The sequence below is a fragment of the Nomia melanderi genome, chromosome 3 (genome assembly GCF_051020985.1).
Source record: "Nomia melanderi isolate GNS246 chromosome 3, iyNomMela1, whole genome shotgun sequence".
NCBI lineage: Eukaryota > Metazoa > Arthropoda > Insecta > Hymenoptera > Halictidae > Nomia > Nomia melanderi.
The window spans coordinates 9,464,857-9,490,611 of NC_135001.1; the positions used below are offsets into that span (position 1 = coordinate 9,464,857).

At 43.4% G+C, this 25,755-nt stretch overlaps 1 protein-coding gene across 3 annotated transcripts in view; it reads right to left on the reverse strand.

Annotated features, from left to right (window-relative positions):
• Positions 1-4,006: 4,006 nt before the first annotated feature.
• The window catches only part of LOC116429301 (uncharacterized), a 78,434-nt gene continuing 56,685 nt past the window's right edge, over positions 4,007-25,755 (reverse strand). For 2 of the 3 annotated variants that reach the window (XM_031982097.2, XM_031982087.2), the window contains exons 5-7: positions 7,486-7,660; positions 6,903-7,154; positions 4,007-6,542 (exon numbers count right to left, since the gene is read on the reverse strand). In XM_031982097.2, the coding sequence (XP_031837957.1) occupies positions 6,379-6,542; positions 6,903-7,154; positions 7,486-7,660 (591 nt within the window). In that variant the 3' untranslated portion in view covers positions 4,007-6,378. The remainder of the gene's footprint in view (positions 6,543-6,902; positions 7,155-7,485; positions 7,661-25,755) is intronic. The other variant, XM_031982107.2, reaches the window with a different exon arrangement.

Genomic DNA, 25,755 nt, shown 5'->3' on the forward strand with positions numbered 1-25,755 from the left:
TATATAATTATAAATCTAAAACATGACGTTCTTAAGGCTAGGCAGGCAAAAGAAAATGAAAATGAAACAGAGGACTAGAATACTATAGTATTCGTAGTGGGAACTTTTTGTTTGGGACGATAAATTTTGCCGTTTAATAGTTCGATCATTTTGCCATGGATGGAGCCATAGTAAATCCGCGTGTACTCCCACATCGGTAACTTTTATCTACCAATTTGAGCGGTTTGCCGCGGATGGCGCCAACAGTAAAAAACGTAGATTTTTCGAAAGCGGATAATTCTTGTCGCTAGATACATTATATGATATGAACAGGACGGTACTAATTATTCGTTGTCTTGAAAGATTATTTGTTATACTGAAATGTAAAAAATAATTCTCCATTCCGGATGATCCATGTTTTTTTTTCTTCAACTTAAGGCTAACTTCAAAGAGACTTAATTCGATCTTAAAATATATAGAGACACTGCGTATGCCGCAGTATTATGGAACTAAGAGAGAAAAAGGAGTGAATCAAGAAAGAAGTCCTTGATTGTAAAATGAGAGGAATCAGAGAAGAATTTTTTCATTAAAAAGGAGATAAATGAAGCTAAAGAGTAACTACTTTGCATACTGTAATATGCATCATACAATTTTGCAGCTGATTAGCCTAGCGCGGTCCTCGATAGGAACTACTCTATCGGCGATGCTGCTAGTTTGCAGGTCTACCACGTGGAGGTTGCTGCGAGGGATCCATTTATATTTCAAATTTAACCCCTTGCCTTTTAGTTTAAATGGAAACCCTCAAACAACACTTTAATAGAAACAGGTTTCTATCCGAACTCTGTCAGTACTTCTGAACTGTCTGTGACTGCCATGTTCTTCACCTTATAAGGAAACTTACCCCTTCTAAGGAGGAGATCGATTGGCTTTTCACCGATTGGTGGAAGTCCCGAAAAGAGGCTTCCACCAATCAGGTAATTTTACAACTACCCGCCTATTCTTTGCGCCATCGGCAAGTTTCTTTGGAGCAGGGGTAGTCGTTAAAAACGTTTTTCCTAAATTACTGGTGATGATCGAACTGCAGTCCTTTCGATGACCCAAAATTTACGGTGTTCGCTTGCACTATTGAGACTGTCGTAGGAACACTATGTAAACCTATCTGTCCGCCAAATGTCTAAAAACGTTAGGGACACTCTCTAAAAAACAGCGTCTTAGATTGCGCATACCATAAATCTCGCTGAACTGTGATGCGCCGAAAGTTTCTCTTCTTGCGTTTTGTTAGCAGCTACAACGTTAAAGGAGACGCACAAAAAAATCCTATTCTGTCTAAAAAATATATAAACAAGAAATGTTACTACTTTCGGAAGCGCAAAACATATCCGAGATCACTGTACTCACAAAATCAAAAACTACTAAAATGGTACCACCAGTCACCGGTGTCGTTACGGACCTTTCACCCTACGACATGACCGGTGACCGGAGAAAAGAGAAGCATGCGACTCTTCGATCGTTATCGCCATCCGCTCATAACTTCGGGAAAATTGAGAAGTATGTTTTATCCTGGATGGCCACTGGTCAGCATCGTTCAGCATTGTTCAGCATCAATGAAGCCTAATACTGTCCAAGAAAGTCCAGTAAAGCCCAGGAATGTTCACAGATGCGCGAGGACGTCATTGATTGTTTAGGGGATGAGAGCGAAGAACCTCCTTCGTGAACGGTGACTCATGATGAACTGATAATGTTTCGGAATGTTAATTTTTCGTTGTTATTCCTTGTTCCTGATCTGCGATATTCGACAAATTTCGGCCCTACTCTTTAACGGTCTCTACTATTATTACTTTTGGATATTTAACACGTTAAAATATTTAGTAATGCAAATAAGTTAATAATAGTGTAATGTAAAAATTCTGATGTCAAGTAATGAATAACTGTTCCTATTTACCTTTGCTACTAAGGAACAAATCATGTATAATATGTTCAAGGTTCTTATGGCGCTTAACGTCTTAACTATTGAAAGAATGTACTGGGTTTTACGGCGTCTTATAGTTGCGAAATAGACCGTTTACTTAATCATGAGTGCACGTTTGTAATAAAATTCGCGGCTGCAAACCAATTATCCACTTCCTGGAACTAACCAACGAGGGGTGTAGATCAATGTGAAAATATTTTATTTTGTACGCTCTAAGCATTGGAATTTATATTCTATTGTCATGTATTTAACCTCCTTTGAAATTTCAATAGAATAGTATTTTCATTTACCTAGTATTATCATTTATTATCTACCTTTACCTGTATCATTTACCTAATAGTATTGCCTAGTATAAAACTATAAATGTTCCTTTTTCAACGGATGTTGTAAGACACTAATTTATTTTTGTATAGAAATTTTTCTTAAATATGTTTGGTGGGTATCCTCTCACCGATGAGAAATTAGAATAGATTAGATACCTTATGGAACTTAGTATCCGATGGTCTGAAAAACTTAATATAGACAAAATAAAATAAGAAAGAACATGTTTCTCATTTATTTATTTATTTTCATTTATTTATACTCTATTGGTAAGATTGTAAATATTGTAAGATTGATAAGGAGGTCGGGTATCCTCGTGACTATGTGCAGATTTACATTGGATGTCCAGTCTACGCTGTTTCTCGTTGATAAAAGTCAATTTTCTTCACATAACACCTACGGCACCACAGATGTCGCCATAATATCGAATGCAGAGTTATTATTTTATTTTTACATAAAATGGTATTGGTCATGCGTTGATGAACAAATAAATGTTGGCTAGTCACAATGTTAATAAAATGACTTATTAATTGAATAGGAAAAATATAAGGAAAATGTATTGTTATCGTAAGTATACCCCATTATTTAAATGAGAAACTCACAGGCCCAAAGCAGGAAAAATGGAATGTAACGTGAAAAAATTTCAGAGGTATTAACAACGTTCATTATAAAATTTAGGCCGCGAGAAATTATTTTTATATTGGTGCGCCTAAAAAATTCAATCCGCGCTATAATTAATAAACTTTTAATTATTTTTTCGCGTCAGGAGGTCTTCTATGCCGGGCGCCATTATCGTTTGAAAGCAACCTAAAAAAATTTCACGATACATCGAAGCCCATAATTCATTTTTTAAATGAGAATTATTAAGCACTGTTCGACGCGACATCTGAAAAGTCCAAGAGCGTCATTACACGTAATTGTTGGCTTTTAATGAAACAAAGGCCTGCTGGCTATATCCTGTAGTTGCGATTCCTTTGTCTTTTCAAATGAAAGTAACATATAATCATGATTGCGATAAAAAAAAGTCTGTAATTAAACCACAGTTACGACGACTATAACTGATTTGAATTTTATAGAGTTAACTTCAAGAATTACATTATGAATTATTTTCTAGTGCACGTGTGTGTAATGATAAATTTGGTGGTATCTGTTTTATACCACAGTAATACAAGATTTTTTTAATATTTAATGTATTCCTTGTGTAAGTAATTCTTGGGACACGCTATTATCTCATGACACGCTATTAATAAATCTTTTGTTTTGGAGAATAAAAGAAAATGCCGACTTCGTTGTAAATTCCATAGAATTTACTCTTCAACTTATATGTACGTATATGAGCATACTATCAGCATTAATTCATTTCAAGCACGAGAATAAGCAAGTAGTTTCAATGGCATTAAAGTCCCACAAACTTTATTTCAAATGTTAACATCTAAGCTACGCATTGCTAATTATATATAGAATAAAATGTAACACGCAATAAAACTTCCATGTAGTCCACAAAAATTCAACAGAAACGTTAAGCAAAACCTTAACTCAAGTTCATATGAACAGCCTACCAAAATTCTGAATAAAAAGATCACGTCCCTATTCTCGTAAACAATCTCTATGCTTTTAAACCTACCTACAAAGCGAATTTTCACTCTGTGGCCAATAAAATTTAGGTTAACGGAGGGAACAGGACGATTCAAAGGGTTAAAATTACAACACCAACACATTGTCGTTTTGTTCAGAAACTTTATTTATTACATACACTAGCCGACTACTATGCATGCGTTTGGGGCACTCGGATACAGGGAGTTCGCTTGAGATCCGAAGCGTGTTGTTACTTGTGTCTGTGTGTGTCTGTGTGCGTGTATTCGTATGTCTGTACGTGTGTATGGTTCACAAAACAACATTCTTGGTGTTCGATTTTACCTCGCATCCGTTTCCGCCCTCGCCACCGCGCGGAAGCGTGTGGTTACCGATCGTCCCGTAATTGATTCGTTTAAATTATAGTGCGTTTATCGTTACGTGTTTATAGTCATCAGTGTTAGCCAAGGCGAACGAAACCCTCTCTGCTCGTCGGTCCGTTTCATTCGTTACGGTTTCATCAAAAATAACGTGCAATAGTGACACAATCGGAAGCCAAAAAGACTCTCGTTGAACTCGCGGTGCATAACCCCGAACGTGAACGGCGAAAGAGATTTCGTACGACTTAGCGTGCCTCGTAACCACATATATTCGCATTTATATTCTTATATATATATATTTTTATATATATATGTATATATATATATATATACTTTTTATTTATATATTTATATACAGTGGGCGTAGGATAAGATAACGGCGCCATCGCGGTTGGACAGCTCAACTCGAAATGGAACAATAAAAATTACAATAGATTCCCTCTCCATTCTCAGACGCCATTCTTATGATCGTAGGATCGAGATAAAGTCGAAGGTACGATCGAAAACGAGATCAAAATACTGCAATTTTCTAATTCTTCTTAATTAAGTCTCTCCGTTCAGGCAGCTATGATCCGAAAATGCTGCCTCGAATCGTTTAAACGAGCGCCCAGACGAATCCAATAGAGATAATTGTTTCCATAGAAGGATACTCGCTTTCCTAAAGCGTCAATCCGAAATTTTATCGTCGTCGCTGGATGCACAATTCTCCCGCCACCGTCGCAGCGTTCTGCGATCACCTCTAATTAACATCGAGCTCTCCGTTCGGCCGTCGAGACGCCATTACCCCGACCGCTGCCTCACGTAGCTGTATCCGTAAATAAAGTATAATGCCTTAACGAGCTAGAACTTAATACCGACATATTGCACATTTGACAACAGTTACGTTCTTCATTTAAGTACTTGTGGGGGTATAGGAAGTCTTCCGCTAATAAACATTTCTCATTTGCACCCTGTCTCGCTCGACCGCAATATGCATTCTCCCTTTCAAACGAACACACGCACGCATACACGCAAACAAGCTCGATCAAATCATTCGCCCGTTATCGATCAAATAAATCCAGGATCTCCCCGTGAATCTCCATTATCCTGGGATCACGGGGAACTGTCGTTTCGCAGGTCCGCCGAGGCGGCATCTCCAAGGTCGAGGTTCGATGTGTCGCATCTTAATTCGTTTCTCGTCTTCGCCTTGACGGCGATTTCGTTAATTAAATCGTTTCGTTGCAAATCGTTCGGTGGTCTAAAGGCGTAATATTCTTCGTTCGTCGGCGGGCCGCGCGTCGCTCCGCCATTGCTCCGGAAACGTGCGCTCGCCACCGTATGTATATTATTTATAATTGTGCGGTACGTGTGTAACATGTGACACACCATCAAACGAACGCACACGTTACACGGATACGCGGACTATTCGAAAGCGGCTACAACTTCTAATTTTAGTTAATCGCGTTCCACTCGCTTTTCTGGTGATCTCCTTCAGTCCATTGAATAGCCCCTATCAATCGCGAGGTCATAAAATGGCAAAGGAGTCGAGGTTATTCGATTCGAGGGAGTGAAAGCATGTAGATCTCCGCGATCGACGACTCGTCATCGTACCGGCCGTCCATAGGCCACCGTTTTTCGTTGATGAGGACCGTCTCGAAGTGTGATTCCCGTTCCGTTTCCATTTGACCTTGTCCCGGAAGCCAGGGACGAACAGGAAACGCGGGAACCGCGTAGGCCCAGCGCGATATCAGCGATCGCTTCGATGACGCCAGCCCGATCGTGGCGACGTATTCGTTGTGCATTTTGTGTGCCGTTTGGTTTCTTCCGGTAGGCAGCTCCGATAGACTGTTTACCCTGATCTTCGGTTTCGTCCGACAATTCTGACGCGCGATACCCTTTCGCGAGTTGAAATCATTCTCCTTTTTTCGATCTAATCTAAGGATAGATCGAAATACTGTTCTTTTCAGTTTATTAGAAGTGTACGTCCAAGAATTGGTATCGTAGTTGTTGATTTTTTAGTGGGATCGAGTAATTAGAGACGTAGAGAAGCGACTCTGTTCTGGTTGGAACTGATCACTGGCGGTTTACTGCGAATGATCAGCCGGAAATAGACTGTCTCGGGTATCGCGAACGGTTCCTGGATTAGATACTTCACGGGAAACGTGTCGGAAACGGTGATTAAACGGAGGCGTGCAGCGTGCTCGACTGCGGACCCGCTGGATACGGGGTGCTGCTAGGCGCCGCCGTTGGCTGCAGGCTCAACTGTAGCTGGTGCTGTTGCGCCTTCGCCCTCAGACAGGCGATGCTTTCGTTCCTCAGTTGCTCCGTGTCCTGAACGATCCCTGGAAATTTTAGATTTTTTGTTGGACTTACTCTTTTTTGCAATTTTTCTAGTGTTCAACCTTTACGTAAGAGAATATTTTCAAATATTATAAATTCGTTTTTATAGAAAGCTAAATTGTCGAATTTTTCAATGTTAAATCTTAATTTGAAAATATTGAATTGTTAAACACTGGAGAAGTAGAAATCTATGATATTTGTTAGTTCAATAATAATGATTATTTATCTCTGGACACAAATTACCACAGTGCTATTACGGTTAATAAGAACTATTTTATATTTTATGTGAAAAATTCTTATATTCGTAACTCAAGATGTTCCAACGCAACGTCAGGAAATATAATGAACGAGGAGAATGTTACCTGACGACGAAGAAGGTCCCATGCCATCCTGGCTTTCTTGTCCGCTCTCGGAGCTGGTCGGTCCGCCTTGGTGATGGCTGTGATGGGGGCTGCTTCCGCTTCCGTTGTGGTCGTTTCCACTGTCCTCGCCGCCGGATTTGAGATGCTCCGCCGCTTCGATTGACTTCCGGTGCATCCCTGCGGGGCCACAGTCAATCAGTTCTTGATTATTTTCGATATCTTGACTAAAGCTGCTCGTCTTAGATGATTGAGCTGATACAGACGAACAGAAAAAACAAAATCGAGATTTGCCCCTCTTCCTTTTCTCTCTTTCATTTTCTTTTCTTTTATGTTTGTTTCTCTCTTTCTTTTCTTTTTTTTTTGTTTTTGCACGCGGGATTGTTAAGTGATAGCATTAGTGAAAGCTGAACTTTCGAACAAAAAACGAGCTACCGAGCCGATCTTTTACGTTCACCTGTATTCTCGTGTTTCATGTAATACGAGCAAAAGGTTTCCAAGCGTGTTCACTTATCTGAAGTTAGCAGACCTTAGTGCGAAAAATCGTGATGGGGACGCGTTGGGGAATAATATCGATGGCCCTTACCTAACAGCCACGGCGCCACCGACTCGTTCTCCTTGGCGCTTTTCAGGATGGTCTCTGGAAGCGGCAACGAGTGTCGCACCATCGCTCCGTACAGTCCGTACTCCGCCATTATGGTGCTTCTGCCCCAGCACTTCTCTGTTTTGCGCCATTTTGCCCTCCGGTTTTGGAACCACACCTGTCGCAAAAAGTACACACTGTTTTAGAACGATTTAATATCTCGATTGGATGATTTACGTCTAGGTACTTCTTCGCATAGTATTGTTGAATATTTCACATATTTCTTATGAATCTTCGCGTTTGGAATTTATGAGCTTTCTGAATCAAAGACTTGGCTATACCATTTAACAACTTATTCATTTTTCTATCGATTCTTGTGTTCGAAGTTGAAATTCCTTCAGTAATTATTGAATGAGCATCTTACCTACGCCTATACGCTTTAATTGCTTATGTTTACGATTTTTCGCGTAGGATCAAACAAGGATGCATTTAATTGCATAAATAAGCTATGCTTTATGTTCATAGGAGTCGAACAGAAGTTCCAAAGTACGTTGCAGCATCTCTGACCATGGTCTCGACTCACTTGCGCATTTAATGATCATTGTCTCCTAATTGGAACGCAATGGCGTGCGATCGGTTACGTGCTCGCGGTTCCATGCCTCCTCACAGTTAACTATTACGCTTAAACGATCACCTTGGGGCTCGTTATCCTGTTTTTCGCGGTTCGCCGTCCCGTTAGGCTACTTGTTAACGATTCTGATCATCGGACCACCTAGGGCGGCGACGCGTGCCGCTTCCTCGGGAACCGCTCGCACCCTCGAACGAGTTTCAACTTTAACGAGCTCGATTTCCAAGTTTCCCGCGCCGTGAACTAACGCTAAGTAAACTAATCGCAGCCGTGAAATTGGTCATTGTTACACCGATCTTCGTCATCCAAATGTTTCTTCGTTCAGAAAATCAACGCGAACAGACCGTTAAATGTTAACGCCTTAAGAAATCCTCAAACAGAAAATTCATTTCATTCTGTACATAATCTGAATACCTATATAATTCGTGAAATTTACAATTATCCTATTTCCAATGATTTCCTTTCAATCTACATACATCAAATTTCACTTGTGTATTTATCGTCTATGTATCCCCTCATTTAGAGTTAGCAATCAATTTCCACTACAATATATACGTTAAAACAAATTCCCTTAGGGTATATGTATACTGTATAAAAGAGATCAGACTACGATAAATTTTCTCTCATTTTCGATTCCTATAAATCAGTTACTTATATTGACCAAGATTCTCGTAAAATACAGCTCAACGATGAACATATTAAACACAATATTTTAAAAAACACCAGCAGTCTCTCCTTCAAAAATCAATTGCTCCATCCAAACGCACTCCCAGTTCCCAACTAAAATCAATTTTCCACCCGTTCAATCGATATTCACCCATTTCCAAAATAGATCACCGAAAATTCCCTCCACAGGATCGACCCTGCCGATCGCCGTTGTACGTTTCGCAACAGTTTCGTTCGACAGCGGCCAATCCGTCACGCGCTCCTTCTGGCGGCCGGTGTACGTGATTGTCCGACGATGTTATTTTAAAAAGGCCTGCATACGCATCATTTGCGAGACGTGTGCACCGGGTGGACCAGTCGTCACGGGGCGCGGGGAGGGGTCAGGAGGCGGAGGAGGAGGTGTACGGCTGGAGGCCAGGGCGTGTACCAATTTGTAGCAACAATGCTAAAGTCACCGACAGAATTGGAACGTAATTCGGGTGAATGGGAACCCGTTGCCCTGTCAATTTGCGCTGCCACCCCGAAATTATCTTCCGCCTAGCCATCGAACGAGCCACGCTTTTTTCCTCCGTCCCCGCCTAACCCTTCGCTCTCCCCTGTAGAACTGTGGAAAACGTTCATGCAAATGTGTCGCCGCGACTCCGTAGACAAAGAATTTTCATTTCGCCGGGCTCGAACGTTTCCGTTGGTTCGGCGGCCCGCAGACGCCCCCGAACGGATCCTTCAATTTTCTCCGGTTGAAATCTTTGACACCGTCAATCCGTTCCGTGGATATCGCGTAATCGAACGTAATAGTCCGTCATCCCCGGGAGGACGGAGATGGCAGACGCGCTTCGAATGTGGAGGAATGAAACGGGAGGCGGCGCGCGCGCAACGCTCCGCGGAAATGGTAATGGTCCCGCGGAACGAGAGAATCCTGCAGGAAATCTTTCATTGATCGGGCACGGCCGTTTCTATTCACCGACGCGTAAATGATTCTAACGACCATAAAACTGTTGCCCGATTTCCGGCCGGGGATTCCGGACCCTGTGCAGTGCAAGATTCGGATGGAGTCGTGAGTTTGGATAGACTCACAGTTCGCGAAGTGCTTTTGAATTACTGCGACTTTCGTTGCTTCGTAGAAACGAGGAAAAGAATTTAAGCTTTGCTGTCGTAAGTAGAATTCTTCTGAATGGTACTTTGTTGGCATGGTCGATACTTCTGATGATGGTTTTTCATGTTTCTGTTGAAGATGAAGGTTGTCGTATTGGGTTAACCAAGAAAGTTTCGTACGTTATATATTAAAGATAAAACTCAATTTGCGATCTTCTAGCAGATATATTGAACTGTGAAATTTAATTAGAAGACTTCTAATTTAACCCTACACATCCGATGCTCACATTTCGAGTGGCTTTATTAACAAGAAACTTTATTCTTCAAACTAAGAAATCTAGACCATAGTTCAACTTTATAAAAAATACTACTTAAGATATCATTATCGTCAGCGTTTCCTATCACCTATTAAAAAAGAATTCTAATAAACCAAGGTCATCCATTTCCAAAAAACAAAGAAACATCGAAAAGAAACAGCTCGCCAAAATGATCCAGGCATCACAGTATCAGAAGAAACAGTGCCTGGAAGTAGTATCGTCCTATCGAGGAGGGAAGCCGGGCGAAACGAGCCGAGGAATCCTATAGAAAGGCGACTCGGAGAGAGAGAGCTTGGTGAAAGCTCCCGGGTCCGTCGCCAATGACTCCTTTATAGCTGCTCGGGATCGGAAATCGCGTACCGGGATTATCCTTCGGCATCCTGGAATAACTTACCGAGAGACGGAGACACCGAAGCACGCCTGGCAGAATGGATGTGTGTGTGTGTGTGTGTGCGCGTGTGCGTGTGCGTGTGCATGTGTGTGTTTAGTATATGTATAGATGTATATAGGCATATAGATATATAGGAGTCTCCGAGCGGGTGGGACGATGGGTGGGGGAATAGAGAAGCAGTCGTAGCAGCAACGAGGAGGAAGAGGATCCTTTATGGTGGCGTTCGTCGACTCGAAGGAGCGAGAACTCCTGAACGCCGTGCTCCTCGCTTCTCTAACCCTCCTTTCCTGACTCCTCCGCCGCCTCCTCTTTCCCATCTCGATTCCACCACCTCGTCCTTCCCATTCTCCGCGCCATCCCGCCGCCACCCCCTTTATTGGCACACCCGGTATAATAAGGAGTGAGTTTGTATTTAGTCGGCCATGCGCAGTACTGGCTGTTGGCGTATCATCGATCAGACCGGCGACTGACTATTGGACCAAAACAAGAGGATGAGAATGGGAATGGGAATAAAGAGAGAGAGGGACGGCCAATATATAAAGTGCGACGGGAGCAGCCGGAAAACTCGGAAGGGAGGAACCAGCAAGGGGTAGGGTGGAAAGAGAGACAGACAGAGGAGCGAATAAACGCGATACTTCGGCGCGAGCGGGACACAATGACGGTAGAAAGAGGTTGCGACGCGAGTACACTGGCGAGTTGGACGTAGCTGTTGGTACAGAGAGACACGGGGGGAGCGGGTGGCTTCCTCCTATGGATTACCAATACACCGATACAGGGGAGAAACGGTCGCGAAGTCAGGGATAGCCAGCGATCAGACGGAAGAGACGCGCCTGTGACAGTGGATGGGATTGAAAGGGGTTAGGGGATAGGCCTGGCGGAGGAGAAGACGAACGGGGCGCGACGGGGTCGAGGTAAGGATAGACGGAGAGAGGTTGACGGAGAGGACGAGCCGACGGCACCCACCTGCCTGCTTCTTGCTGCAACACTCGAGCTCGATGCCAGCGCGATGTATTGAAACTGAGGCTGAAGAGTTGCCGTCAGGTACTAGCAGGACGAGGGTCCTCGAAGGTCTACCTAACCGAAAGCTTTTTGATTTTCCGCCGTGGAGAGAGGCAGCCTGGAACACCCCGCCATACGAGACAGCTACAGGGATCGAGAAGGAAGGAGGGAGGGAGGCAAGAGGAAATTGCCAGCGAGACAACGAGACCGTTATTTTTCTCTTAGCGAAGCTCGACCGACATTGTCTTTCGCAATCCGAGCATTCCGGCCGGAGGAGCTAAGAACCGCTCGCTGATACCCGTTGCCGAATAGTCTTCTCTTATTTTTTCTTTCCTCCTTTCGCTGCCTTCTTCTTTCTTTTCGATTATTTCTGAGTCTTTTTATTCCTTCTTCGGATTCCGCGGGATCGGTAACACCTACACAACGGACGAGCAAGGTGATACTGTCCCGGGGATAATTGGAGATCTCGTTACTCCACACCGGTAACTTCAATTTACGATCGACCGATAATGAGATATCGAGTTCTCCTACCCCCGCCCCGGCATTCCCCTAACCGACCGACCGTGCTGCGCGAACCCTCGACGCTCGTCAAAGCTCAAACCGATACCCGGGACGTATTAGATGCCTGTTACGTGCTTATTAAACGTTTTCCTCTGCGCAGCTGTTTTCTGTTTCTGTGGGATGTTTCGTGCGGTTTTCGCGGCGAGATTTGGGACGTGATTATTAGGACGGGATTCGCATTATTTCTATCATTCTCACTACATTGTAGATTATTATTTTATGATTTATAATATAATGTAGAATATCAAGTTATCATGTAAATCATTCGATGGATAAGAAAAGATAAGATGGTATATTAAGCTTGTTAATGAATAATGAAACTCTTGGTTTCACTTGTACTAGGCATTATAAGCAAGGGTATATAACACGGACAGCGATATAATTCATTTATGAGACACATCAAAGCTATCAAGTGTCGAGAATATCCCCGTCTACAATATCTGAGCAATGATATTCTATTCGATGATGCCTTCTGTAGTTGTCAAGAAATTAATATAATAATTGTATAGTGGTATACGGAAGGGACGAATTGGTTGTTAAAAATATTCAGTTTAGAAACACATATCTCTAAATCTAGGGTAATTATTAAAAATCACCCATAGACAACTTTCAAATAACTCCTCCGCACAAAAATTCGACAGAAAAAAATGAAGCAGCCGTAAGACTTCATAGAATTATTACTCTGTTGCATCCAACATAAAATTAGCACTTTTAATACACATAAAACTCTATTCTCAAGTTGCACCGTGCAAATAATCTAAGCCCCAACTTTGCCACACGAATTCCCGCAAAATCCCACCGAAAATGCCCAAAACCCCTAAATATTTCACTCACGAGCAACGCCAGAGCCCATATCATACCTAAATCGAATTACTCGAAGAAACCTCTCCACTCCATTGTTACAATATTTCACATCGCGCTGAAAACACCCCCAGCAAGCGGATCCCGTGATCATATATTCGCACAGATCATTTAATATGACGTGCGCCGATCACCGGGCCGAATAATGGTTACAGTTTCCCACAAGCCGGAGCGGCGCGGAGAGCCAGTAAGCCAATTAATCTCTTCCAATAAGTAACGCGCGTGCGGTGGCGGCGGACCTGCGAGGTCGCGTTAACCCCCGGGAAATGCATCACTTGTTCGCCCCGCGTAACGTGTGGACAAGCGTGCCCGGCAGGTCGGCCGGTCATCGCCGGCGAAATAGTTCGACCGCTCTACCCTGGAGTTTCGGACCCCATGCTGCGAAGTGGCACGCGCCGGGACATCATTAGGTGGGACACTTGCTGGACGAAGGACGGCTCGTGAGGGTCCCGAGCGTTAATCATGACTTAGCCCCCGCGGAAACGAACTTTCCTTAGTGAATTAATATCGACTACGCTTGAACGTCCCTTGCCTGGGCGCTTTCGGTTCGCCCTTTGAGGACGGTTCTTGCGAAAATGGGAAAATTTGGGAAGATCGAAGCGAAATATCTACTGGTACGGGTGAATTGATTCGATTGGGAAAGGGATGGTTTTTCGTGTGGGGGCGATAGTGATTATGTTCCGTATATTAGTATGTTATTTTTATTGGTAGGTTTAATGTTGTTAATCATTTACGAGTATGTAGAGTTGGAATGTTGGTAGGAGAAACATTAGACTTTTGCAGTGGAAAGTTTGGAGTAGAAATATGTAACATTTTCTGATGAGATACAGAAGATGTTCGTTGAAACTCGAAGAGAAATTATACGTGAATTAAGAAACAAAGTTATTTTGCTTCGATACTCCAGATATTGATATATTATACGAACATCAGACATTATGATTTTAGTGTATCGAATGAAGTGGTGATTGCGATTGACCTCCCGAGTGTAAAGGGTTAGTCGTTATGTCTCCATAATATATTAATAGTAAGGTGACGATGCTCTAGCGCGTCTGGAATCTCTAATTTTAAGTTCTTTCGGTAACACTATGCACAGATAACGTAATCATCGGTTAGTCTCTCCAAATAGCCTGACACCTCCTTCGATACCGCCTACTGATCACTTGATTAACAGGGAATCACGTGATTGGGGTGAGCGATTGTGTGGTATAGGGGTTAACGGGGAACTCGATGAAGCTGCTCCACCAGCTCCACGGTGATATCCAAATACTATTAGACGTGGTTTACACCGGGAAGCTTCATATTAACGCTGCGATCATTATAATACTAATCAGCGATCTTCTCCAGGATTTTAATAGCGTTGTTACCAGCGAACAATGCACGCGCCTCTACGTGATTCATAATTGAGATACTCGATGGACCCTTCGTTCGTATCATACTACTGCTCATTAGTACTTAAACACTGTTAACTCAATCATTAATGTCTATGAATATCACACATTTAAAACCCATTTAACTTAATCAGAGCCCCCGTTTCCGTAATCCCTCTTATAACCTCGTACATCGAAGAAACTATAACAATTTCTAACAACTGAACAATTATTCTTCTCAGACATCGTTAAAAATATTCCTCCACCAAAACACATGAAGCATAACGCAGTGTCACGCACCGTTCAGAAAGCCCTACCCAAAGAACTTGCATTTCCGTGAGTCCTTTCATATTTTCCTTAAACGGGACGACCAAGGACACATTAATTAATCTCCCATCTAGCTCCACGCAGACGTGTTCCCTCTTTCCCTCCCGCCTCTCGCCGCGGTTTTCACCACGCAGACGCCAGGCTTCGATAGCGTTTCATTGCCGGCGAGGGCGTGGCGAAACTTCGGCCCATGCTTCTAACTTAATTCGGTTAGTCGAGATTTATATCCGCATCCAGCCTGTATCCTCTTGTTCCTCCGTGTTCCACCCCCTCCTCGTCGACTGGAGTCGGCCGCCCGTAGCCCACCCCCTTCGTCGGCAGATTTGCTTCGCGGCGCAATGGGGTTTATTAGAATTTATAAGCGGTCCCGTTGACAATCCAGCAACGCCCAAATTGCTAGATATTCCGCGGAGCCCCTTATTTATTTGCCACCCGTTGGACCGGTCGAGGGGGGACGTCGGGGGCCGAGAGGCTACCGGGGACACTCGAAATGCGCGTTATTGGTCAATTTTCGGGGTGGAACGCGGCCAGCCGGAATTCATCGCTTTGTTTGCCCCAGGTTTTACGAGCTCCGCCCGGCCTCCTTTCGCTCCCGAAAATCATCGACCTAAGAAACCGACTGACGTGCCCAGCGCCGCCGGATTACTGGGTGACGCGTGTGAACGCACTCCGTGATTTGTGGGATCGCGGGGACCGCCACGGACATCCGCTTTTCACGCGGGGCGAGTGTGATTTGTGGCTTTTGGGACTGGTGATTCGATATCGTTGCTGCGAATCGAAAACTAATGCAATGGTAGTATTTTGTTTTGTTAATGTATTGTTACGTAATTTGTTAATAAACGGGAGGTACAAATATTGTTTCGCGTTGAAGATTTTGAAGAAGGAGTAGCTGAAGTGTTGCCACAAATGAATTGTTTCTTTCGATAATGTTAACCATGTTACGAAATGTAATACTTCAAATTTAATATTTCCAATGTGTATTATTTCAAATGTAACATTTCAAGATTATTCAACACTCCGAATTTAACCCTTTGCACTCGAAAGTTTTTCAATGGAAATATTCAACATTTTCTGACCAGATATAAGTCATATTTTTTGAAACTAATGTAACGATAATTCATAAAAACAGTAAGCAATAGAGGTGTTTTATTTAAATATTTCACGTAGCAATGCAAACTTTAATTTGAAATATCAAATATTCAACTTCATAGTTATGTTGTATCGAATCATATGGTAACTGAGAGTCACTTCTCGAGTGCAAAGGGTTAATATTTCAACTCGAAATTCGAAGAATTCATGTCCACGACAAACTCACCTCCTCATTCATATTAAATTCTAATGACTTTCCACTCGCATCACACTGGCCACTAATAATACACGGTACTCAATACAACAGACATTAAAACCTCGCAAATTTAACTCATTGGAATCCCACAAATTCATTCCCAACGACCAAATATCCACCCGTTTTCAATAAATACAATCGACTCATTCACCCCTTATAAGACTTTAGCGCCTATTGGGGATGTCCGCATTATAGGGACGCACGCCACTTGTCAGTGTCTAGACGGCCAAAAGTCACGGGGCCACCCTCGGCCGGTGAAGATCATTTAATCATTTGACGACGAGCGATAGAAAATTCATGAGGCCGACGCGTTGCCACCGGCCGCAACCCCATTACAAGGGTCGCAGGCCCATAGGATTCGAGGATGCACCGTAGCTTTTATGCGCTTCGAACGATCGGCCGCTTCTTATGAGCGGATTACGAAACAACGGGTCCCGGAGCAGCCCCTCGAGCCCCAGGGAATTGTTGTTCGCTGAATCACGCGTGGAAATCCTCTAATTCGATTTTAATTCGATCCGTCGGCAATTATGACGGTCACCGGTGGGCAGCGAGGGTGTCGGCGAAAAACGAGTGACCCGGTTCCGTTCGCAAAGTAGTCGCGTTCGATGGAACCTTTTCGATCAATTAGTCCGACAAAAACTCGTCGAATCCGATTGTTCGGAAAACGCGCGGGATTGCCGCGTAATTGCGCGCCATTATACGTAAAAATGCTTCGTGTCTAAAAAACCCGGGCCCGATCGAAATTACGCGTCCTGCCGAGTCCGCCCCGTTGTTTTCCAGGCCGGCTCGCCATTTAGGTTTACCGACCCGTTGAAAATTTCTTTTGATCAGCCGACGCCGCGTATTTTTAACGGAATCCATAATTTGCACGGGGGTGCGCGTGTTTTTTCTAATGAAAAGCCCGCGTGAGCTTCTTACGGTGGTTTCGTTTTAATTGTGTTGTACAACTGTGGTTATTTTCGGCTTTTCTTCGGGTATTTGAGGTATCGTGTATTAATTTTTAGAACTGATTATATTGTTTGAACGTTAACAATGACGGGAAAAGGTAGCTACCTCTGTAATATGTTTGTTAAGGTTACTTTCTAATGTACCTTTACGAAAACTAGCAGACTTGGTATGTTGGTTGACTTTATTGTTTCATAGTGCGTATGAAATCATTAATGATCAGCTGTCACAAATTGCATTATTAGATTAACTATATTGTCCCGTGCATACTATAAAATGATATAATTATGTTCTGACGCTATATTCTATGGCTTTTAATTAGGCAGCCATATTCATCCAAAATACACTGTATCAAACACTACTCTAAAATCAAGATTACTCGCACGAAGCTTCCAACTTTTCCACCTCTCTATCCCTGTTCAAGCATATTCCCCCGGTCACCTGCGTTTCCCACAAAATTTATTTATCCGAGGATTGATTCACCCTCGCGATGAGGCATGTCGATCCGTTATCAGAAGAGTCATGGAACCTAGCGCGCAGGCAAGGTGCAGATAGGGGAAGAGGGTGATCATTGCGGTGGCAAGCGAGAGAAAGAAAGAAAGAAGCGGCGGCGGAGGGAATAGGAAGAGGAAAAACAGAGGGATGTCTCTCTCTCTCGGAGAGGTTATATTTTTGTGAAACGCACTCTTCGGTCCGCCACAAAGGTCGTAAGCTCGGTTGGCGTGTGCTCGTCGCTATGTCGTCGTCGTCGTCATCACTGGCTCGCGGCTGGCAACGAAAAGCCGAGAAAGCTCGTTGGATTTTAGACGCAATCAATTTAGGCCCTGTCTTTGTGCGCGTGCGACCGTGCGACGCGCGCTTCGGCGTGCGCGTATGCGTGTGCATGTGCGTAGGTGTGGGTGCAAGTAAAGCTCATCCGAGGACACTGCGCTCTCGAGTATTTAATGCGTTCCGTAGCTTTGTAACCCCCTCCGGCGCGTACCACACACGCGAAACACCCTTCTGTGCGTGGACCCGCGGCGCGAGTGTGCGCGTGCATCGCTTTCCCGTCGCGGCCGTGGCCATCGAAAAGACAAAATCAATAATTGGGCACGGACCGGGACCACGAAATTTCCTAACGGCGACGGCCCCGCTCGAAACGACTCCGCGTAATCGCTCACCGATCTTTTTCGACGGTTCTTCGGTGTTTATTTGGGGGTGAAATTTTCGAGAGAGAGCTTCGATTCGTTGGTCTGTTGTTTGAGTAGTACGAGAAACAATGGGGTTTACTTACATTGTTCGTTTGGTTCGTAGAGTTGATACGATATTATTTATTGTTGTTAAATATTGAAATATTAGAGTAATTTTTTATTTAGAAGATCTCTTATTTTCTACAAGCGTTTCTCGTTCTTTCAACGAAAGAATATTTCGTATTGAAAGAATGTTTATTTTTGGAGGTGGATTTATTTAGTAGCCCATTGTCAGATATGTACCTTTTCGATGTCTATTCTTAAATCACCCAAGGCTAACACTGGTGATGGATCAACAGCAATGATTTTATGTGTATATGATTGAAAGTAGAGTTGTATACAAACATATATAAGCACCTACAAACACGTGCAAACATCTAAAACCGTATTGGAGTTTAAATATTTGAATATTCCTTTCCCTGGATTTGAATTGGCAAACAGGAATCAGCCTGTTCAAATTTGACTTGGAACATATTGAAATATAAGTATTTGAAGTTCGAATGATATTTTCGAACATTTATGTTTGAATTGATTTATTCGAAGACTTTCGATTTAAACATCCTCGGTTTAAACATCCTCGTCATAATCAATTTGATTCTGAAGTCTCACATTTCGGTGATGTTCAAATTTTTAAGAACTTCATGTTCGGCAAGTGCGTGTACCGTACAAAAAGGATTTTATTTAAACCAATGACTATGAATGCTTCGCGTTCGCTTGATCACATAATTTGAGATCGAAGTCACCGCTGACGCTCTCGACAGAATCCTCATCGACGCGATAAAAAGAAGATTTTCGTAATCCGCTAACGATGGTTCGACGCGAAAATATTTATTTTACCCGACCGAGAGGGGCTAATTTCAGGGCTCAGCGTTGTTTACACAGCGTTAGTGCAGCCTTTAGAACGTGTTAACGTCTTCCCTAGGCACTCGAATCTCGAGTCCTTCTCAGCCTTTTATCCGGGATATCCACCTGTCGTGTCTCGCCCGGCGAGAATTGAATTTTTCAGAAAATACCGTGACCATCCTTAACCACTAAAATAACAGGTTACCTTTTAGCAATCGTATAATTCCAACCTGTCGACCGATAATTATTAAAACAAACAGATTCCAACCTCTTTCAGCCTTCATCCTTTTAAAGTATCATTTAACGATTCTATTCTAAGACCCATCAATTTCCTACATTTTCAAATCTGTCAACATAATTAATATTTCGTCTCTATTACGACGACTATTAAATTATTCTTCCGAATATCAAAACACTGTCACGCGGAAGTAAATCATTGAACATTTGAAAGCTCATTAACGCGTTCGCCACATGATACATTTACGACGACCGATATTTTGCTCGTAAAAGGTCAAAGTAAATTTAAACGCATTGATATTCAAACTCGCAAAACACAGCGTGATATTTACTAAACTTACATCTTTCCTCGTTCCATTTACTCGGAAATTTAATTAAAAAAGCACTTAACATTTATCTCCTTAGTTCCTAACCGTCTCCTAATCACAATCTGTAAAAAACACGCAAAATTCCCAAGAAAGTCAAACTACCAATGCACAAATTCAACGAAGGAAACATAAAACCCGCAAGCTCTCGCGCAGTATCCCCTATTATCCAGTGAATTCATTCTGCCTCATTGATCCGCTGCAGGTTAATTACAAACTAAACTAAACCTCGATCGTTCTTCGGCTTGTAGTCAACGGGAATCGCTACCCTCGTAGATTTCCATGAGTTCGCGGGGAATGGTAATATCGCGGCATAATTCACGTCGACTTACGACGCCGGCCGCCTATTAAACATAAACAGAAGCAACGTGAAGACTCGTCTGGTTGAAAATTCGCGGGTCATTTGAGCCGTTTCCGCGCCATTACCCTTTCTTAGCTTGGGCTTCTTTGCTGGTGTACGGATAGGTAGAACCTCGAGGAGAGATCGAAGTCGAGCGGAAGAGGGTTGAAGAGGAGCTGCTGCGGCGGTTGAAACGGGGGTTGGGCGGCGGTGAACGTAACTCGATTCCTCGTTACTTTCTTCTCCGCGGGTAGATTATATCCTCGGAACGAGCCAAACTTTCAGCTTTTCCTCCCTTTCTTCCTGTTCGTTGCTGGAAACGAGCGGGACCCTCGTATCCAGCGATTTCATTCGGTCGCGAGCACGATTGACCGCGCGCGAGCGCGGCCGACCGACGCCCGACGTCTTCGCTATTGTCGCGAGCCATTTTGGTAGCGGTCGAGAGAGTCAGAGTGAGAAACAAAGTGAGAGAGAAAGAGAGAGAGGGTGTAGTAGGGGAACGGTTTTGTTCTTGTCACGGAGCGGTTAATGCGCCACTCCCGGCGGCGGCGAATTGCGCGCGCGGAAACGAGAGAATTAAAAATGAAAATTCGTAATGCCCGCCGGGGATTATGCTTCATTTCGCCGATTACTTTCCTCCTTGAAGCCCGAGCGCTTAATTTTCTGCCTTGTCCTTGCGGGGACACGCTCTTTCCCGTTGTCGCCCTGAGGACATCGCTTCCGCTGCTCTTTTTTGCGATTCTCAGACACCTTTTGATACCGTAATCAGTCTAAATACGCGACGAATCAGTCACTGTTCCGTGTAAAAGAGACGTCGGGCGAGGGTGCTGCATTTCGGGTTTCAGGTAATTTTTTATGTGACTGGGATTTTTGGGACGGCGTCTTGTTAGCGGATCGTGGATATTTTTGCGGATGATGTTTTTGTTTTAGTTATTGGTAGAAGATTGGTAGTTTTGCAGTTGGTATGTTTCTGTGCATCAGTGTACTTTCATATCCATCACAAAGGTTTCAACGTCTATTTATTATTTCAAAATTTGAGTGACTAAAGGTTTAAATTGTTAACATCATTAATTGTAGTAAACAGTATTACTTTATAATTCTATAATGGTACATTTGATTTCGTAATTGTATAATAAACGAAACTCCAATTATAACTTAAATACGACGTACATCAATCTGTCCGATGATTTGTAACAATATTAATATTATTATCCGTGCATTATTAACATTTCGAAATTCTCGCGAAAGGTTGAAATCGCCACGAAAACGCCCGACAATAGTAGCGTCGAAGCCATCTTTGTTTCCCATCGCGCCAGCCACTGCATTCGTCTCCGCGGTCGTAAGAACCACGAACCCGGTCGGTTTACTGCCGGTTTACTCTTTCACATAATTCAGTAGCGACAGCGGACTATTTTTCTTGCGGAGCACATCGGACGAATGTAATCGAAGGAATCGAGGATCTTCGTCGGACGGTATCGAGTTCGAAACGAGCCTCTTATCCGGTTTTACGAGGGATGCTTTACGCGGTCGGCTGGCTGGCCTCCCCCCTTGGAAATTCTCGAAAGGAACGCCATTTTGTTTGGCGCAGCGCGAGTTGTTCTTCTAGGACCAGCGGCGCGGCAACTCACGTATTAACGGACGGCCACGCGAGAGCCTGCAACATTTATGCACTTACGTTCCTAGCTGTATTTTCACGCGTCAAATGTTTTCCTTCGTGCCGAGCGACTTCACCAGAGAAACCTCACTTGTTAAAGCGTTGTTCGCGGAAACTTTGTTTCTTCTGTAGAATGAACACTCGGCGAATGTTGTTCACAAAATATATAGAAGAACAATTTATACTATTAATTATTAATTTGAATGTTTATACATAAAGAATGAACACAACTTACGAAACCATCAATCTATCGATTCACTTAAAATTTCAATATCTCGGAGAATTTGTGCTCCTATTCTAAACGAAATTTTGTGACTCATTTAGAGTCAACACTTAAATCCTCCTACCACTCTACAATTTCATCAATCCAAATTAGATCTACAGCTAAATCGAATTCAACACCTCGTTCGACTCCACCATTGCTACCCGTTCTTGTCAACACACAGTACGCTCGAATCCGCGAGTACCGAGCCCGTACAAAATTCAAATCACAAGGGTCAGCCATTAGACCCAATAACCGTCTGGCAGCATATCGAGGGGTCGACGATGATCATGCACGATCGAGAGGAAACGTCGAAGGCGCAAGTCGGCTCGCGTGTTCCCTACGTGGCAGCTCGTTCTAACGAATCTTCAATGGCGGCTAGGCTGAAACGGGGCCTGACAATGGGGCCCTGTTGTCAGGAAAGGGGGCTTCCTTCAGTGGAACCTTTGTCAGGGGACATACGTGGAATCGTCCAGGCTGAGAACCCTCTAGAGGTCTACGTGGATGACTTGCGTCTCGCGCGAGCCGTTCGTTGCTACTTGAAGTCAATTTTTTTTCCCCGTAGCCAACAGCCAGCCGGCTGGCTTTCCATCCTCCATCTTTTTCGCTGCCCCGTGATCTCTCTTTCTAGCGGCGATTGTGTGAGCCACGTTAAAATTCTTCGCTAATGGGCCGCTTACCGCTCGGATACGCGTGTTGTTTTTTCGGACCAGCCCGTGGGAGTCTCGGCCCTCATTACCCGGATAGCTTCAACCGAGAAACGTCTGTCCGATGATTCCTTTTCCTTCAACTAACGCCCGGTGAGCCTGTGAGTCTATTTGCTGGCTGTGACTCGTGATTTGGTCTCGATATAAGATATATATATTCGTGAGCGCTCGAAGCTTGTAAGATTTTTGGGACATCGTTTTCACCTGGTTTACCGTTGATTCTTTAAGAATGAATGAGAATGAACTGGGAAAATGAATTCTCTGCGTGCCTGTTATTTCGATACGACGCGCGATCAATGCAGATAAGTTAAAGCGATACAAATATTTATCTACATTTTTAAACTCATACAAATAAACTTGCAATCTGCCGTTTCTCTTGGTAACGCATTGCCTTCAGACTTGTTTACTTTATTTTTCCGATTCCTCTGAATTTCTTTATAGTCAAGTTCAATGATAGAATGTAAAGAATCATTATCATTAAATCACTGTTCATATTCTGAAACATCTTGGACTATCAGATATTCAATTTGGAAAGGTTACTACACTAATACATCTATAATGAAGCTCACTGTACCAATAATCAATATCAGATGAACCCCTTCACACGCCAAACAAACCAAAACACCAAGACTAATTCACTTCGAATTTCCTCGAAGAGTGCAAATCATCCCTAATTTGAATTCGCTATGGGGTATTACACAACACAGTGCACCATCGGATGCATAAATCACAGGACAAAAGGCACCGCGCGGCATCCGATAAATCCAGCGGCCGTATTACCGAATTAAAATCGTATATTCGTCGGTGGATTAGCGCGAGGAATCGCAGCTCGCAGGATCGCGACGTCCGCCCAGAATGCAACCCACGATTTATTAAGCGGCAGCACGCGCGCCGCCGACGCCAACGTCGCCGCGAAAATTAAACAGTAATTGAACAGTGATTCGTGGTGTCATTTTGTCCAAAACACTTCGCTAGGTGGGACCCCCTTCGGCGTGTACGTATCGATCCCGGTGAAAGGACGTGTGGCGGGGCAGGCCTGTAATTTTCGCACCCCCCCTCGTAAGAAGCCGGTAACCCTCCGGCCGACCGAAATTACGTCCGTTTGTGAGCGATTCCGCGCGCCAATCAGACGCAGCCTCATTTCGCGAGTATGAGGAGCGATCGCGATAACGAGTAGTCAAGTCGATCGGTCTTTGCTGTTTCCTATAGAGGGTGAGTTTCGGGAATCAGGCTCCCTCTCTTCGCGCCGGGACGAGACTCTTTTCACAGTGGAACCGGCGGACGTTGTCAGACCGATGTAAGATCGAACGGACTAGTGAATTATTCGGTGGTATTATTTGAATATGTGGCGAAAACTGAATGTTCAGAATGGAAATGTTTTTCTTAGCAAATATAATATAATAACAAGGGTAATATAATTTTGTACGTTACTTAAGTATATTTATTCATTGCTGAAGTTGGCAATTTAAAATGTGGAATTTATAATGCTCATATTATTTCATAAAAATAAGTTTTATGTTAATACGTAACTTTGATGAACAAGTAATGAAATAATGTGTTGATTATACTGAAATTAGAATTTGGGACTTTTGGCAAAAGATACTTTCTATTTGATACATTCTTTCAAGAAAAGTCTGATTGTTTCTTTAAATTGAATTAAGGAATATTTTTATTAATGTATACTATGCTAGATCTGAAAATTTTTCTTTGAAGATTGCGAATTTATTGGTACGCTTTTCGCAATGATTTTTATAGAAAATCCGCGAGCGGCAGACTTGCAATTTGAAACGTCAGTCGTTTTCTGGACGCGCGGAGGATGCACCTCTGGTTTAATCATTTCGTCGGGAAAAACGCCGGGGCCCGTGGATAGAGTCGGTTGCGGGGAAGCGTAATTATATTGTCGCACGCGCGAATCGCATGCACAATTACGCGAGCAACCAGGCCGGGGGTCTGCCGAAGACATTTCGATTAACTTCACCGCGGGAGCGTTCCGGCCTTTCTTTCTTCGTATTGTCAGCCTTGGGCGTGTAATATATAAAGCTTCACGAAACGCGCGATGAAAAAGACTAAATGGAGAAAATGCGGAGCGCTTCGATTCGATCCGGAAAAGTTTAGAAGTTATTACTCGTGGCCCGAATTGAAGTCGGGTTACTACTAATTGTAAGTTTCGTCCAAGTTCGGTAGAACTTCAGTACTTTCCTCACTAACATTCGAATAAAATGATAAAGGATTTATATAAATTTTCAATGAAATAAAACGAAAGCAATGTAAGCAAAGACTATGATTTGTAGATTTGAACGATGACACGAAATTATCGAAATGTTTGAACTCACACATTTCATTGGTCGATCTCAATCAATACAATTCTGCGAATACAAGACACATGATTTTAATATAATACCAGTTATTTTTCTGTAGCATAGGTGAATAATATTTGTAGAATTAATCGCGACTGTTTCCGTGTCGTTCAATGTTTCACATGTTCGATGATCGACAAACCAAGAATCGGGGAAACCGTCTTGGAATCTAATCTCTGGATATCTCGGAAGCCTAAGCATTGTTATGGGGCTGAATACCATAGGAGAATTCTCTTCTGCCTTTGCGCACGACGTTCGGAAGTTTCTCATTTCGTCGCGACTCGAAGAAATATTCTTTGTGTTCTGTCTCCTCTCAGAAGAAGATGTTTCGCTTTCTCCTCTCCCTGGCACGGGCTCTCTTCGACTTCTATGCTTTTGTCCAGCCTCGAAATGAGAAAGCTTCTTAATACCAGAAATCAACAAGCGTGTCGTCAAAGACTCTGTACCTTTCCCGTTTTCTTTCACTTTTTTACCTTTCGCGCGCAAACGGAATCGCTCCGGGGATCCCAGAAACGTGTCTTGAACACGCGCGATTCGATTCCGGCGATAGTTAAGCGCGTTCCCGTGCTGACACGGCCTGCGGGGACTCGATGAGCATAACTAATTAATTCGTTCGGACCGCAATCGGTTTGACCCATTCATTTAATCAAGTAATAACACTTCAGCGTGCGAGGCCTGACAGCGGTCACTGTCAAACCGGCCGACCGAGGCGGTAATTCCGTTTGATGGCGGAAACAGCCCCTTCCGGTTTCCCGTTTCGAAATTTCGTTGGTCACGGCT